At 40.3% G+C, this 18,670-nt stretch overlaps 1 protein-coding gene across 7 annotated transcripts in view; it reads right to left on the bottom strand.

The window, feature by feature from the left end:
* The window catches only part of ARHGEF3 (Rho guanine nucleotide exchange factor 3), a 311,727-nt gene that overhangs the window by 64,521 nt on the left and 228,536 nt on the right, over nt 1-18,670 (bottom strand). For 2 of the 7 annotated variants that reach the window (XM_084634601.1, XM_084634602.1), the window contains exon 1: nt 13,329-13,597. The exons of the other annotated variants lie outside the window; for them this stretch is intronic. In XM_084634601.1, coding sequence (XP_084490727.1) covers nt 13,329-13,424 — 96 coding nt within the window. In that variant the 5' untranslated portion in view covers nt 13,425-13,597. Of the gene's footprint in view, nt 1-13,328; nt 13,598-18,670 lie in introns of those variants that run through there. 7 annotated transcript variants of the gene reach the window in all.

Here is an 18,670-nt window from a genome sequence, read left to right as displayed (position 1 = left end):
GATGGGGCAAATGAAAATGTTTTTATAAAGCCTTCATATAGTCAAAATTTGCTTGTGGCACAGTTTAGAAGCTGGTTGGAAGACTTGCAGTTTAATCCTCATTCTAGGTGAGCACTGCCATGTCCAATGCTGCACATACACTCCATTTTATTTATAAATTAGTCATTTGAAATTTGTGCACATTCACTAGTGCGCTGCCTCTGCTTAAAATAGTCTCATGATTTTCAAAGTGGGCCTGCTATCTCATGCACAAAAGTGATCATTATGGGCCTGATCCAAAGCCCACTGAAGTCAATAGATGTCTTTACACTGAATTCAGCAGGCTCAGGCCCTACACAAGCCCTACACAGCAGCTACACTTAGAGATAGGTGTCTTCCACTGTTAAAAGGTCCAATACAGAAAAAAAAGAGCTGCCAGTCACTATAGGAAATGTTGTCCCTCAGAAATTATAAAAGCATATGCCATGGCATGCATGGGATATACAAGCTACATCAGTATTGATAGGTGATACAGTTACACAGTCAACTGCCTCCAAATGCTAAAGCATCTCTCTCCTCTTGGGTGTCCCAAAAGGGTCAGTTCAGTGACAGACTCAAGGAGGCTAGCCCATGGAGGATTCTAAGTGACCCACATTAAAATACTGCTACCAAATTGAATGCCAGGTCAGAGTGATTTCTCTTTCTCCACTGGACTTAACCCTAACCTCTGCAAACTGCTAGATCTGACAAAGATGTAAGTATTATTACTAATTGTATTATGGTAGTACATGGGGACAACAATCAGGATAGGGGTCCCAGTGTCCTAGGTGCTGTACAAACAAAGTAGGAGGAGAGTCACCTTCCCTGAATGGCACACATTCTGACTCATTGGGCTTGGAAGTTAACACATTTTTTAAATATTTATTTTTGCCTTTGCAATGCAGAAGATGATACCTAAGACTTAAAATACCCCAGTGGGAGAATACCCCCAAAACTTCGTTATAGAGTCTCAGTCCTCACCTTCTTTTAGAGTTCACAGGCTAAACAATGCAATATATGCAGTAAGCATTTAGGAACCAAGTATAAACATTTCTAACAAAGTACACCTAATATGAGTTGGACAGTTGAGCAATGTGGTGCCCTGATTTGTGGCTGAGAAAGCATTTTTATGTAAATGAAACAGCTAATACCAATCTCTTACCCTTCTTCTTTGTGAGCACACGAGCCCCTTGTGTATAGATTTATCACAAAGTAAGGGGGACATTTTTGTGGGAGCCCCTGGTTAAAATATTGGCACCATGAAACTGGTTTGGTCCTTGACCTTTTACCCTTTCTTGTCTGACTCTACTTCTGTCTTGAACCTCAGCCACCCCATTCACTCTGATGTTGCTCAGTCTACTCAAAGGACTTTATCAGGAGTTTGGTCTCCGTAAGCAGTGTAGAATGGTGCTCCTAGCATTTAATTTGCTTTATTTAATACATCAAGTCCTCACTGTATGTAAATGTACAGTCCCAAGCAAGCTGAAGGTTTCTCAATAAACAAACAAAAAGTTATTTTTATGGACAACTGCAGCAGAGAGTGCAGCAGGGCCCCCTTGGCTTCTGCGCCTGCTAGGTTCACAAAGTCACTCTGAGATCCTGAGTTTTGCAACCACTGGTGCACTTTATTCTTCAGCTTGTTCCCACCACTGTTTCACCACGTACAGGTAACCCTTCACCATCTGCAGGCAGGAGGGAGGAGAAAGGAGAGAGCGCTACCTCCCTGCTTCCATTCCCTGCCTTTTTCTCTTCCCTCCTGCTCTCCCTTGGCTTCCTTCCCCTGAGGCTTTTATACAACCCCAGGCTAATTAAGTAGCAGCTATCTCCGCCTCCCCAGTTAGGGCCAGGTTACCTCCAGCCTCCTCTAATTTGTTTCCCTAACGAGGAGCGGATGTGACAGAGGGCTGGATCTACAACCCTTTGCCCAGCTCCCTGTCACAACAAATTTTTAATTTTTACCATTTGTTGAAAGAACAGAAGAGCTGCAAATTAAGCTAGGAATCAATAATGAAAAGGATCCCTATACTTTAAGGATTGTTCTTTAAATTAAATTGCCGAATTTCATGTCTTCAAAAGAAAAGTGGCGGGAAAAAGTTAAAAAACATGTTCAAAAGCACCATTTTGCAGAAAGTCTCTTACATAATTTGAGCACAATTTGTGCAAAAAGCCTGAGGTTTATTTCAATACTTATGGACTTTCTTACCACAACCCCAAGACAAAGGATCTTCCTTTGTTCTCTCTAAAATGCTGTTAGTAATTTCATTCAGGCATATCTCATGTATTTTAACTGTTAAGTCAAGAAAGTTAATGCAACACAAAGGTCAATGGTGCTAAGAAAAAACAACCCCGATTCATTTTGAAGTTAGCATTTCATCACTTTTTACTCTTTTACGATTTACTGGCCAGATCCTAAAACCAGTCAGCCTGTGATAAGGTCCAGAAAATCCACCATGTCCAGGAAGAACTCAAGCAACTCCCGGCAGAGGCAAAGAAGGCTTACAAACAACATGCGGACCGCAAAAGACAGAAGGGGCTGGAATTCAACATAGGCCAGAAGGTTTGGCTGTCAACCAAACATCTCCACACCAGTAGATCATTCCATAAACTAGAGCACCAATATCTCATACAGTTTCAGATTTGTCAGCTAATTAGCACTGTCCCCATTAAACTCTGTTTGCACAGGTCACTCAAAATACACCGCATTTTCCACATCTCCCATCAGAAGCCCTTCATAGAAAACATTTCCAGGCCAAATGCAACCACTCTCTGACACCTGCCAAGGTCCAGGTCCATGAAGACCCCATGATCAAGCAGATAAATTACATTCTTCTTCGAGTGATTGCACATGTGCATGCCACTGTAGGAAGTTTTTTCTCTCAGTGGTACCCATCAGGGCAGCTCAAGTGCCCTCTGGTGTCTCGCACTCATAGCACCGGTATAAAGGGCCCAGATAACCCTGCACCCCCGCAGTTCCTTCTTACCACCCATGACAGTTGCTGGAACGGTTCTCCTTGCTTTGGCAAGTTCTCAGGGATCTTCGCTTTCCTATAATTGTATATAGTTCAGTTAGTTGTAAATAGTCAGTTTAGTGTAGTTTGTGTATCTCCGTTAGTTAGGGGAGTTTTGGCTATTACCCCATGCCGAGGCATGCCTCGGTCACCAGCTTTCAAGCCCTGTACCTCCTGCAACAAGGCTATGCCCCTGAGCAACCTGCACTGTAGCTGCCTGAAGTGCTTGGCAGAGAGGCTCAGGTCGAGGACAGCTGCCAGAGCTGCATGAAAAAGGACCAGGAGGCCAGGCTGAAGTTTTTATTTATTTATAGAGGCAGCACTGAGACCTTCCTCCGAGCCAAGCTGGTCGGACTTGGAAACCAAGAACCTCAGTATCCCGGAGAACAGTCCTGGGAACTGAAAAACCACTTACATGCCCCTGATCTAATAGAGGCTTTCCACAAAAGCAACTCAAAAAAGACTTGCCTGGAAATACCATTGGGTCACCAATGCGGGAAATAGGGGGTGACCGAAGGAGCAGCAGGTCTAAAACCTGGATTTGCAGATTCCCCAGGTACAGACAGCCTCCACCTAGTAGCTCTGGCTGTGGAAATACTCAGCAGGTCATGAGCCTTAGGAGCCCATTCACACACCTGCCACTCATGGAGGGCCTAATTGGCAGGACCTTTACAATTCCTTATTCCTCTGGACATATTACTTAAGCATAGGGAAGATACAGGAAGTTCATCTGGGCAACTAGGGAGAACCCCAGCTAGCTGCTGCTACAGACCCTGCTTCCTCATCCTGCTTCCGATCCCTGGTTCCAGACCTTGGCTTTATCCTCCTGGCACTGACCTGGCCTCGAATCCAATCCCTGACTCTAGCCACTAGGCTAGTCACCCATGACCAGACCATACAGCAATCCACCAAGTTCCCCCACATAATTGGATGGAAGAAGCCCCACAGAGCACATCTGGAACCCCCACACAGGTTCTCCGCATTCCTGCCATTTCCCTCCCAGACCCGCATTCATTTTGTCTGACCTCATATGGAGGGGGAGCACAATCTACCCTCAAAGAAAAAAAGTCACTAGTAATTTCCAAATCACTGGTGTGTAAGTTATGTTCTTTTACCAAGGTTAAACCAAATACATACAGAAATCATATCATGCAGCCAGGCCAATTACATTATTTCTTTCAGATCAGTTCTTCGAATTACTAACCAGATACTGGCACTACATCCCAGCAGCAGGACTGAAGTTCTTCGTGCTCCATGATTCAGCACCAGCCTCTGCTGGGGATGCACGAGAGAACCACCTGCATTCCCTTCCAATTCCATATTTCAGTTATTCAACTTGGTAACACACTGCTATACCAAATTAGGCATGCAGAGGGGACATAATATTGTTTTTGTAGTCTTTACAAAGGGGTGTCCATGAAGACGCTAGGCTAAAAATTGGGGAGGAAATAAAGGTGTACATAAGTATTTTGAAGACAAACTTTTATAGTTGTTGGGACATGCTAGCTGCACTCTCAAAGTCCTCTTGTAGATCTGCTTGCAAAACTCTTGATAAACTGCCGTGTAATCATGTCCTCAAATAACATTGTTCATACTGAACAACCATATTGTTCAGGCACTGCTGTTAATAAAAACTCTTCATCAGCCATCACCTGCCATAGCATTATATTATTCTCTGACAGGCAGATTATGCTTCTTGGGGCAAACTACCCTTGTAAAAAATACAGTAATTGGTGCTGCTGTATCAATGGGCTTGACACTGGGCACACTCAGTTTAACATCTGCCTCTGGGCCCAGTCATTTATAGGCATGATATTGGATTTCCCATCCATGTGAACAACACACAGATTTGTTTATTATTTAAGACCACAGATCCTAAGTAGGTTAATTTCATATTGACAAATAGCCTTGCAGACACTAGCATGGCTGATTTAGTGGTCTTCAACTACATTTAGCTAAAACAGAGTTAGTTCTGACAGACTTTCCTTTTGGCTCTATGCCTCAATTCCTGATAAAGATACACTCAGTTAATGATTTCCATGAAGAGAAAGTGCTGTCTTTGATTCTGAGCAGCCCTTTGAACACAATGCTCACCACATTATTAAGATTTTATGCTATTTGAAAAACCACTGCACCATGTTTATCCTTGTTAGGATCCAAAAGCATTGTTCAGTCTTTTATCTTTTCCAGACCAGATTTTTGTAATGCATTACTTGCCTATTTATCAAGTAGATGGATTAACAAGGTTCAGCTTGTACTGAACTGATTTGCCCATGTACTATACTACGTGGAAAATCATAGAATCATAGAATATCCGGGTTGGAAGGGACCCCAGAAGGTCATCTAGTCCAACTCCCTGCTTGAAGCAGGGCCAATTCCCAGTTAAATCATCCCAGCCAGGGCTTTGTCAAGCCTGACCTTAAAAACCTCTAAGGAAGGAGATTCTACCACCTCCCTAGGTAACGCATTCCAGTGTTTCACCACCCTCTTAGTGAAAAAGTTTTTCCTAATATCCAATCTAAACCTCCCCCACTGCAACTTGAGACCATTACTCCTCGTTCTGTCATCTGCTACCATTGAGAACAGTCTAGAGCCATCCTCTTTGGAACCCCCTTTCAGGTAGTTGAAAGCAGCTATCAAATCCCCCCCCATTCTTCTCTTCTGCAGGCTAAACAATCCCAGCTCCCTCAGCCTCTCCTCATAACTCATGTGTTCCAGTCCCCTAATCATTTTTGTTGCCCTTCGCTGGACTCTCTCCAATTTATCCACATCCTTCTTGAAGTGTGGGGCCCAAAACTGGACACAGTACTCCAGATGAGGCCTCACCAATGTCGAATAGAGGGGGACGATCACGTCCCTCGATCTGCTCGCTATGCCCCTACTTATACATCCCAAAATGCCATTGGCTAGGCAGCAGTTCTGCGGAAAAGGACCTAGGGGTGACTGTGGACGAGAAGCTGGATATGAGTCAGCAGCAGTGTGCCCTTGTTGCCAAGAAGGCCATTCGGTCCCTAGTCTGTAGCTGTGCATTGGGTTTTTCTGTCCTAAGTGCAGGACCCTGCACTTATCCTTATTGAACCTCATCAGATTTCTTTTGGCCCAATCCTCCAATTTGTCTAGGTCCCTCTGTATCCTATCCCTGCCCTCCAGCGTATCTACCACTCCTCCCAGTTTAGTATCATCCGCAAATTTGCTGAGAGTGCAATCCACACCATCCTCCAGATCATTTATGAAGATATTGAACAAAACCGGCCCCAGGACCGACCCTTGGGGCACTCCACTCGATACCAGCTGCCAACTAGACATGGAGCCATTGATCACTACCCGTTGAGCCCGACAATCTAGCCAGCTTTCTACCCACCTTATAGTGCATTCATCCAGCCCATACTTCCTTAACTTGCTGACAAGAATACTGTGGGAGACTGTGTCAAAAGCTTTGCTAAAGTCAAGAAACAATACATCCACTGCTTTCCCTTCATCCACAGAAGCAGTAATCTCATCATAAAAGGCGATTAGATTAGTCAGGCATGACCTTCCCTTGGTGAATCCATGCTGGCTGTTCCTGATCACTTTCCTCTCATGCAAGTGCTTCAGGATTGATTCTTTCAGGACCTGCTCCATGATTTTTCCAGGGACTGAGGTGAGGCTGACTGGCCTGTAGTTCCCAGGATCCTCCTTCTTCCCTTTTTTAAAGATTGGCACTACATTAGCCTTTTTCCAGTCATCCGGGACTTCCCCGGTTCGCCACGAGTTTTCAAAGATAATGGCCAATGGCTCTGCAATCACAGCCGCCAATTCCTTCAGCACTCTCGGATGCAACTCGTCCGGCCCCATGGACTTGTGCACGTCCAGCTTTTCTAAATAGTCCCTAACCACCTCTATCTCCACAGAGGGCTGGCCATCTCTTCCCCACTTTGTGATGCCCAGCGCAGCAGTCTGGGAGCTGACCTTATTAGTGAAAACAGAGGCAAAAAAAGCATTGAGTACATTAGCTTTTTCCACATCCTCTGTCACTAGGTTGCCTCCCTCATTCAGTAAGGGGCCCACACATTCCTTGGCTTTCTTCTTGTTGCCAACATACCTGAAGAAACCCTTCTTGTTACTCTTGACATCTCTGGCTAGCTGCAGCTCCAGGTGCGATTTGGCCCTCCTGATATCATTCCTACATGCTCGAGCAATATTTTTACACTCTTCCCTGGTCATAAGTCCAACCTTCCACTTCTTGTAAGCTTCTTTTTTATGTTTAAGATCCGCTAGGATTTCACCATTAAGCCAAGCTGGTCGCCTGCCATATTTACTATTCTTTCGACTCATCGGGATGGTTTGTCCCTGTAACCTCAACAGGGATTCCTTGAAATACAGCCAGCTCTCCTGGACTCCTTTCCCCTTCAAGTTAGTCCCCCAGGGGATCCTGGCCATCCGTTCCCTGAGGGAGTCGAAGTCTGCTTTCCTGAAGTCCAGGGTCCGTATCCTGCTGCTTACCTTTCTTCCCTGCTTCAGGATCCTGAACTCAACCAACTCATGGTCACTGCCTCCCAGATTCCCATCCACTTTTGCTTCGCCCACTAATTCTACCCAGAATAACAACATATATTCTTGACCCTTCTGCACTATTTATTCATAAAATAAAATGACTTTTAAAGATTCTGTTGTTGAACTACACCACTCTATATGGCCAAGGTCAAGTTCCAGTCACAAAGAGGCAAATGCTGATTGCGTGGTTGATGGAGCATTTTGTCAATTGTCTCCAAATTATGTAACAAGCAACTACAGTATTTTAAATCTGTAGCATATTGCAGTTTCCCTGTTTCTAAATAGGAAAGAAAACCAAAACATTTGTTTTCTGCTGATTTTTCTTAAGAATCCTTACCATTTAAGTCTCTTAATATATTCCGCCAACAATTACAATTCTTAAGTTTTTGGTTGTCACTTAAATCTGAAGTCAACATGGCTTGAAAGAAACGGCAGCAGTAAAATTCGTTTCTGACAAAAAAGCTTTGTCCCAGATCTTATTCTCTCTTCCTCCTTCTCAGAAGGTCAAATATAACTGAATATCTGTCCTATAACTGGAAAATATAAATAGCTTACTGGTATCATTTAGATTTCTTTTAAATTCTGTTTATTATAACCCTGCTTTTGTTTTCAGTATATGAAAACCAAGTTAAGATATGATTTACACAAAGAGACAGTGCCTCTTGAGAAGCACCTTTACCACCTATTGAAATTACCAACACTGTTGTGCCCAAAAACATTGATCTTGCATGATCGCTGATTAGGATTTGAACAGTTTCAGCTGGCAGTCTCTGTGAAATTAACATACAGACAGGCGATACTCTCTTCTCCGTTCTGTGAATAGGATTTACATTCAACAGCATTCATTAATGACATGATATCAAAGAGCAAGCCTTGACAAAGTGGACACCTAATACCATCTCACTCGGAAAGCAGATCGCTTCCAGAGATGGCATGCAGCCACACCGGCATCCCAAAGTGAGACTAGCTGCATGAACATACACATAGAAGCTAAAGCCTATTGTACTATAGACTGGATATAAAAGTGGGAATGAGGTCTTTATCCAGAACAGAGATAGCATTCATATTTGCAAGAAGCAAGCACAACTTTAGAACTTGCATAAGCAGAAAACCAAACTACCAGAAGAGTGGAAGTATTTTCTCTCTGACCAGGATCTGTTTCAGAAAGGTAGAGACTAAGACACTGGACCAATAGGTGTTGGTTTGTTTGTTTTGGTGAGTCCCATAGTAGCATCAAAATCTCAGGAACGGTGATATTAAACGCTGAGCCTACTGTGAGCTCTGAAGCGTATGGTCTCCATGCAGCCCCTTGTCTTACTTGTGGTTAAGATCACCTTCCAGAATAGGAAGCGAAAGAGCAGTGACATCCATACTTTCCAGTTAGAATCTTTCTTAGCTCCAATAATGATCATTCCATTGATGTGTGTACGCTCATATAACATAGTATTACAGCATTATGAAAGTATATTAGAATTAAGTTGTTCTTGGATCCTTAGCCTTTATTCTGTTACCTAGTTTAAAGTTCTTAGTTTTACTCATAGCTGGAAAGGGATTTGAGGTTATGACTGGTTGTTACTTGTTATCCCCCTTCCTTTTCATCTAATTATTCCCCTCATGGTTCCTTCCACATCCATAACCAGGAGAGACTGTTGTGCCCATGGGACCAGGATAGAAGGCACACAAGGGGAAACTACTACTTCCTTGGCATGCTCTCCTCTTTCCCCATGGGACTCCAGCTCCACAGATAGGGTGGGGAAAGGATCCTAGAGATTGCACTCAATTTATTTTCTTGAAGAGCAAGTAGCAAACAGAGAAAAGGAAGAAGAAAGGAAAAGCCAGCTAGGGGGTATAAAAATACTTTAATTTTGTTCATTATTATCTTGCTGGTCTGTGCCAGAGAAAGGGAAGACTCCATAACTTGTGCGGAAGCAGACCAAACACAGAAAGAATGTTGGATAGTAGTTGTGCCAGATCAGACTAATGGTCCATTTACTGCAGTATCATGTCTCTGAGAATAAACAGTACTGATGATTAAGAGAAAGGTGCAGGAAACCCTGCAGTTGGCAGTTATGGTATAACCTGTTCACAGGAAAACGTTTCCTCCTAATTCCTATTAAATAAAGGTTAGTTTATTCCCTGAAAAATGTCAGTTGATATTCCTTCCAAAACTCATTCTCACGCACTTAATCCTTGTTTTGTGATTATAGAGGATCCCATTATCCATATAAATGTAGACTTTTTTTTTAAATCCTGCTAAGCTCTGGGCCTTTGTGATATCTTGTAGCAGTGAGTTCCATAAGCAAATTGTACATTGTGTTGAAAGCCAATAAAAGGAAACACTTTCAACTAGCTGCTTTTCAGTTCCATTGACTGTCCCTTTGTTCTTGTATTATGAGAAAGCGTTGAGATAAGTGCCTGACCTAACTTATCTATGCTACTCATTTTGTATATTTATCATGTCCTCCCATATCCATCTTCTCTTTAAAATTAACAGACCCAATCTTTTCAGTCTTTCTACAAACAGAAGCTCTTCCATTTCTCTAGCTGCTCTTGTTGCCAATCTCTGAATCCAATTTTTCCTGTAGATGAAGTAATGTTCGATTCTAGTCACTCTGTGTGGGGGGTTGCCATTAACATATATATTTTTTTCTATATTATTCTCCATCCTATTCCTTAGTCATACTAACATTTTGTTTGCCTTACAAGAGATTTAACAGCTGTAACAACTCCACTTGATAGAAATTGACAAACTGTCCTCAGAATCCCCAAATTTTTATTTTTCACCTACATCTTCTGTTTGCCACTGACTTGCTGTGTGATAGTGGACAAGTTACTTAACCTAAGAACACAAAAGAAAAACTAAATTTATTCCAGAAAATGCCAATATTAAGCAGCTATTTTCTCTGTATACTGTAACTCCAAGGTAAAAAGCTACGTACCACAAAGAACAAGTTTCACCATCTTAATGATTACTTATGAAAAGAGGAAAGTGCTTACTGTTAGGGTAAAACTACTTTAAACACTTGGGGGGGACGGGATGTCAAATGAGTTTGAGATAGTATCTTTAGAGCAGACAGCATAGAGGGTAAAAGCTATTTTATATGCATCTTTTACACTTCATACAGTAAGTACATTTTTGACTAATTAGAGTGACAGGTAAAATATTACATACAGACTTTAAATATATTCAATGCACTAAAATACATACTTATTTAAACACATACACAAAACTGTAGACATGCACACACAGAGCCATACAGCACTTACTGGTATTTTTTACATGTTCACAAAAAGTGTTAAAAGAATGTTATTCAGATAGGGGGGATAATGTTTACATGGACATGTGAATTCTGACTTTAAGAACACCTGCATCAAAAAACCTATTCTAACTTCACAGATTCTAGTTCAGAAGGCAAAGTTGATGCAAGTGTTGGGTGACAAACAAGCTTCATGTCAGCAACTCACACCAAGCAATAGCTTTTCAAGGCTAAGCATACAGCTAACTGCTTTGCTAATGCAGTAATATAAAATAATGGCAGAAGGCGCCCAATAGCCTTGGTTAGATTCACTGTAAATGCTGTGAGCTTAACCACAGAGTTAGTGAACAAGAGAATTCTGTCCATGTTGAAAAACTTTAAAGGAATGGGCTACATGTCTATTCCTGTAAATGCTTTCCCCAAAATGTGTGTTTTGTTTTTTTACCCACCCTTATGACTGGGGAGGGAAGGGATGGGAGGGAAGAGACAGATTTTCTCAATATTGTATAGCAGGACCAACAAAGGGATGTTCAACAAATGCTGCTTTATTTTTCCCCCCCACAATGCTGCAAGTCTGCTGTAGTCTAAGCAAACAGCATTTTTCAGACTGGCAGTATAAGGAGCATTTTCTTGTTTATATAAATCTAGGACTATTGACCTGATTAAAGCTATTGCATTTCATAATCTTAATTAGTCACATCTATTGAAAGATATATCCCTATGCTCTAGGCTTTTGTTTGAATATACAGCAGTTGAGATTTTACTTTCTTTGAAATTTGATACGTTTGCCTATGGTAATGAATATATACCACCTGTTAAAAAGCAGGTTCCAACTTTTATTTTAAATGAATATTTGACAGTTTTGTTCCTTTATACAAAACTGCACATTCCCACAAAAAAAAACAACCTAAGATAGATTTACTTAGTATTAGTTAGTAAATGGGCTCTGAATTAATGCAAAACATTTTGCAATATGGGTGACTATGGGGATTATGAGATTTCATGGTCCATAAATAATTAAACCAGCACTACGTAAAAAAACAAGCAAGGGTTTCCTGTACTCAGGGTTTCTTGACTTGGTTAATTTGATCACAATAGAAAATATTATTCTATCATGTGTATATTTGCTAAAAGGCCCCTAAATATCACAACTGTAATAAGAAAAGGAGGACTTGTGGCACCTTAGAGACTAACCAATTTATTAGAGCATAAGCTTTCGTGAGCTACAGCTCACTTCCTCAGTTTTTCTCCCCCTTCCTCAAGTTTCCACGATATGCATCTGAGGAAGTGAGCTGTAGCTCACGAAAGCTTATGCTCTAATAAATTGGTTAGTCTCTAAGGTGCCACAAGTCCTCCTTTTCTTTTTGCGAATACAGACTAACACGGCTGCTACTCTGACAACTGTAATAATGTCAAATACTCTCACACATATAAAAGTACACTGACAAGTAAAAGTAAAGTATGTTCTTATTGGCTCTTAAGCTACACAAACTGTTTAAACAAGGTGACATGGCTGGACTTCTTTCAGTTTGGATCAGTTTAACTGACTATTGGAAGCAATCATCTTTGCTAAATTGCGCATGGTTAGTATGAATGCATCAATCTGCCTTCAAATTACTATGGAAACAGACCTAATGAAAATGCATATATTAAGTGATAAGAGTCCCAAAGACAAGTTTTTCTCCCCCTTCCTCAAGTTTCCACGATATGCATCTGAGGAAGGGAGCTGTAGCTCACGAAAGCTTATGCTCTAATAAATTGGTTAGTCTCTAAGGTGCCACAAGTACTCCTTTTCTTTTTGCGAATACAGACTAACACGGCTGTTACTCTGAAACCTTAAAGTCACTGTTCTCTTTGACAAAAAGGCACACAAAGAAGACTAAACATTAATCTAGAGTATAAAATATTGAAATATTAAATGAACACTACCTGTGTTAAATTCAAACCTTTTGCAACACTTTGCAAATAATAAACTATGTAGTCAATTTTTTTTCTTAATCCCACATTTAAAAATATCCCTCATTTTAGAAGCATTCATTTTTCATTGATTAGAGGGTCAGATTAATTAATTTGACACAGTTAATATTAACCCTAGTTAACAGATTAAGTTTTACCATTTACTTATATAGATGCACTTATCCTGATTTCCTCCCCACATCTAATCAGCTACAATTCTAAATTTAGTAAATAAAAATAACTGACATTAGGCATTGGAATATACAAGCCATATATCAGGAAAGGAAATTTCTCAACTGTTAGTTGCAAAGATTAATCTTATTATACAAAAGACTGTTGATAATAAAGAGGGTTTGCCTCACTCCAGACTGCAAATATACGTTCTAGAGAGTAGTGCAGGATGCACAAGACAAATCAAATAAATAGCTATACTTGGCAATTTATATTCAAAGAGTAATCCAGTTTTCCCCAAATATGCAGACTGTTTGGATGATAAAAGCTGCAGAGAAAAAGAGAGAGAACACAGAAAAAGAGAAAACATATCAGCAGACTGCACCTCAGTCTCTTTAGCTGGGCTGGTCACCGTCTGTACTTCCAAGGAGCAATTTGCCCTCTTGACCGCGAAGTAAAAGGGGTAATCCTTGGCCACCATTGTGGCTGCAGGAGCAGCAGTTTCGGATGTCACAGCTGATTCTATCCGAGTGCAAAATTCAAAGAAAGATGAGTCTCCCCTCTACAGCGCCCAGCAGTTTAGTAATTGAAAGACTCTGCACTAGGCTTCTGAAAGCACAGCATAACCTATGCAACTCTTGGTCTCGAATAAGGCAGGAAAAAGACAAGCTCCCAGTGTCAGTTAAGAGTAACGCAACACAGCTCATTACTAAATTAAAACCCGCCCACTGGCCCAGGATGGGGGAGGGGAGTGGGGAGAAATACTCAGCTGAATCAGTGGAAAAGAGCAAATTATTTAAACTCACAGTTAGCTACCAGTGGAAAACACTTAGAGAAAATTATGCTATTTTCAGCAGAACATTACTCCTCTTCTCTCCTACACCTTTACTCACCGCTGGCTATGCGTCATCAACGTTAAATGACACAAACATGAATTTTAACTTGACATTATCCCAGCTTGTTCCTTACAGGATAACTTGCAATTTAATTAGTATCTATTTGTTGGGTCCTCCAGACAGTATAGTATTAACAATCAAATGCACAGATTTATGGCAAGTAACCATAATAATGATTAACAACTTTATTATTGTCCCAAATAAAATCCTAGTTTTATTAATTCCCTATGGATTATGTCAGCTGAATTTATTTTATGTGGTGGGTAAGGGCACTAATTCCAGTCTAGGAGAACGGGTGGGATTAAAAAGTATCATAACATAGCCTCACAGCATGTGATTTTTTTAGTTATTAGTCCACATTGTTGCTTTTTCCTGTTTGGCAGGGAGTAGGTTTGTTTTCTTTCTAATTATGCTCTGCATCAGTTGTTTAGGAGAGAACTCCCTCCCCCCATTGTAGCAGACTGGGGAAGTGGAAAAGTACCTTTGCCTGATTTGTTATACAGTAGGATTCAGTGTATAGGCAGCCAAGCGATTCTGTTTGATCTTTACTACAAAGGTAGTGAAAATTGCCTGAAAAGAGAGAGGAAGTGTCAGTGGCCCTCTTGTTACAAGATGAGTATAGGATCTGTCTGACAAAGGAGACAAGGAAAAAGAACGCTGAGAGTAGGACGTTGTGGGAGGAAGAGAACACTTAAGCGCAGTTTCAGACAAGGAGGAGGAATGCAATAAGGAGATAACTTTATTAGAGAAACTGTGTTTTCAAGGACGGTTACAGGGATACATGCGAATACTGTAATTATTTTCTCCAAAGCTTGATAACAGGTATTTGTGCCTTCAGAATGTAAGCTGTTTGTGGGAATTACTCGTATTTGTTCAGCACATATTACCCACTATAGAGTGCTGTGTACAGCTATGGGGCTTTATCAATAAATAGTAAAAATAATAAGTAATGGAGAGGTTATGATCATAGTGTTAGCCTGAGAAATTTAGCATTGTGCTAAGGGACCATATGCACATCCAGAAGTAGGAATTTGGTAGGGTGACCAGATGTCCCATTTTTATAGGCACAGTCCCGCTTTTTGGGACTTTTTCTTTTATAGCACCTATTAGCCCCCCACCCCCATCCCGTTTTTTCCACAGTTGCTATCTGGTCACCCTAGAATTTGGGGTTGTTAATTACTAGTATTCAACTAGGGCCTATTAGGACTACCAGGATATAGTGAGGGCCATTAGCTCATTTAACAAAGAAGCATCTGTAACATTGGAAGGAAAAGGAAAGAGTGATCAGCATAAGATAAGGTTACACCCTAGTAGTATGCTTAATCTATAATATAAACCAAAAGGCACAGACTACAATGTGTAGATCGTGCAGAAACCTGAGAGCGAGTGTAGTTTATTCAGAAGATTATTGCAGAAGAGAACAGGCAGTTTTTGTCTATAAAATGTCATACACGCAGTTGTTGTATAAATAATAATCTGATATATTATAACCCAAATAATTTATAATTCTAGATTGTAGAAGTTGTAAAGTCCTCAGCTGTACTTTTATATGAAACACTATAAAATATTTTAGTTTATGTAGAGACTCCATATGTTACTTGCTCCCCAAATTACAGGTCATGATTTTTTCCTCTATGATGGTGTTATTTTACTTTTCAATAATTTGCTTTTACTGGGCCGCAGTGACATGTTTGGGTGATATACACCTCTTCTAATACCAGTTGATACAGTGTTAGCACTTTGTTCCTTAGAAAAATCATAACCTCAAAATATGTAGTTTTATGCCAGTCTAGGAAGCAGAAGTCCAGAGAGTATTGCAGCTGTTGTGCTATCTGATATCAGGCCTTAGAGGCCTTGATTTTAAATAATGCCTGTGTGTTTGTTTATAGGCTTGTGTGCTAACAATCAGCTTCACTTAAATCAATAAGACAAAGTGCCTTTCAGGAGTTGCCCTAAAAGACTCCGCATTCTAATCCTATAAAATGTTTCACAACATTAGCAGTGTTTCATATAGGACAACAGTCTACTGGTTCAGGGATTGAAATAATGAACTCTGGTTTACATTTCCAGGAAATATGCTAGTACAAGGATTCTGCTTTTCCTCTACTGATCAGATTAGTGCACTGCAGTTTAAATGGTCTCTCGTGAGAGACAAGAGGAGACCATTTCAGCAGGGATGCAGTACACCTACTGGTACAGGAAAGGGAGACTCCTATCAGTGTTTCAGAGCAGCCTTTTCATGGAAGGCTAGATAATTATTATCTGTCAAAATCCAGAAGAGGATTTTTCAGACCTCTCAGATCTTTGGCTATTCTGGCAGATATAGTAAAGTTTCTATATAAAAACTGAAATCTGGACCTATAGTCTATGAATAGCACAATATTTTATACATTTAATCTACCAAATCAACATCATGATACTACAATTCCAAGCAATTCCCAGTAAGAGAGAAAGAAGATGTACAGCAAAGGCTTGGAAAACTTTGTGGGTATTACTGACCTGGTAGCCAGTGAGACTATTTCAGTTTTCTGTGTTCCTACATACATTTAATTATATAAGCTACTACTAAATGGTCAATCACATTACAAGCCCATTTTATTTTATGGGCTTGTTGCTTCTCTTCCAAAAAGGAGGAGGACACAACAAAGTGTCTGTATGTTCCTCAATCTACTCTTGTTTGATCTAGGAAAGGTATGCATTTTTAATATCTAGCTCACTCACTTGTTGAATCTTTTCAAACCCAAAGAATGTACTTATATTTGTATTTTTAACAGTATGTGCATATTGTTTAGGGGCCATTGGACACATCCACATCAATTAAAACAACGTAAGCTAATAATAATAATAATGGCATTTCCAGTAGCCAGGCAACATTGTAAACACCCTTCAAATCAACTGAAACCTGCCAAAATGTCACTACAATACTGTATCTAATTCCTTTAAACACAAGTCTCCTTGGGCAAGAGCCTGAGTAAACAGAAGAGTATCACATTATCCCCTAAAAGTTAATTAACTTGGGTTCTGGTGAACCAACAAGGGAAACAGGCTTGTAGATCCTCCACTGAGAATGAGGACTGGAGATAGAGCAAACATTTGAATTTAGGGAGTATTATGTAATGCAACTACTGACCTAAAACAATAGGAGGGTACACAGAAAGACAGTGGCAGACCCTTAGATAGCTAGGACCTAGACCACACAAGGTTTTAATCCATTAAATATCAATATCTGAACAGCATTTGGAACCATGCAGAGCACAGATACAATATGCTCAGTAATGCTCATGGAGCTGCAGAGACCCTTACATTGTACACTAACTGAAACTGAAAGGTGGTCAAGAGTAGCAGTTAAAAATGAAATTTGAAGTCCATCTTGTACAGCAGAGCTATTCCTCAGTATCATTTGGACTCCGTTTTCAGAGATCAGCCAAATCACAGTTGACCATATCTATGCAATTCTCAATGGCTTGCACAAATTTCAACAACAAATGTGTAATATAGGGAAAAGCCAGAATCAATTAATGTGTGCTCTAGTCTAAAATGTTCATTTATGAGTCAACAGGTGGCTGACTAAGGTGGTTTTTTTTGTTTTCTTTTTGAGAAATCTTCTATATGAACTATAATATCAGGCAAAATTTCATGAAGCCATGAAGATAAAATAGTCTGCATAAAATATTTAACTTTATTCCTATGTAAAGAGTATATTAAAAAGTGAGAGAGGTTAAATAATTTCCAAGGAGTGTAAAAGCTGATGTGTCTGACATTTACACAGCTACCAAAAAATCACAAAGAACATTGATTTTGACTTTAATTGTGTACTGTACATAGCTCCTCAAAGTGTATAACATACCATCATTGTGATCTAAGAACATTCCTTAGGCCCCTATCCTATAAGGGATCTCTGTGGGTAGCTGCTTACACAGTCAGAAGTTCCATCTGCACAGATTCCTATGGAGGATCAGAACCTTACATTGTGAATCCTTGCAGCAGGAACCAGTCCTATTTAATTCATCTGTAAAGTGCCGAGTGCACCTCTGGTGCCACAGAAATCGTCATCATACCAAACTGCTATTTCTTAACACAGAAACTAGGAGTAGTGCTATGTATCAATCAATACACCTTACTACAGTCACCCTAAAAGATCTGCAAATACCTTACAAACCATTTAATATACAGAACCACTTGAATGAAGTCAAGTCTGAGGTGGGGAGCAGTTTCCCACTAAACCACAGTATATGATGTCAATGGATATTTAACATCTAGGCAAAACAAGCCCTGAGTTTTAAGTCTGTATCTGAAAGATACTGAGATCTGAAACATACTAGAGCAAATGGTTTCAGAAAGATTAGCCATCCCAAAACATATGCTTAGACCCCTAACCCATATGATTTCTAAAAAAATTACATAGATATTGCATGTCACTTTTACATTTTTTAACCAAAAAAAGACAAGGTGATTAGATGGCACACATTAGGTTGGTGCACCTAATCTTACACTTTTGGAGCATGGAATCCCATTTTTTCTAAGCCAAAAGTGAAGTTGAGTTTGGGGGTTTTATGCTACTCCATATTTATTGACCAAACAAAGGTACTAAATTATTTATTAAAACAATAAGTCTCTGCTCAAGAGAAATGTCCCTGCTTCTGTGCTTCAGGAATAAAGTTACTGGACAGAGCTATGTAGGAAAGACTGGTTGTGTTTGGCTCATGCCAGTGACACATGCTTTGGGGTTCAACCTAGACCAGTAAGGCACTGTGTCACTGTCTGTCCTGTAATCCTAGGTGCTTCTGTGTTGTGCTGCTTTGGCTGAGCACTCTGATGCCAGCAGCCTGTT

Source organism: Lepidochelys olivacea (assembly GCF_965140295.1).
Source record: "Lepidochelys olivacea isolate rLepOli2 genome assembly, chromosome: 7".
Taxonomy (NCBI): domain Eukaryota; kingdom Metazoa; phylum Chordata; order Testudines; family Cheloniidae; genus Lepidochelys; species Lepidochelys olivacea.
Note: the sequence above shows the minus strand (reverse complement) of the source record. Positions and strands in the feature narration are given on the sequence as shown.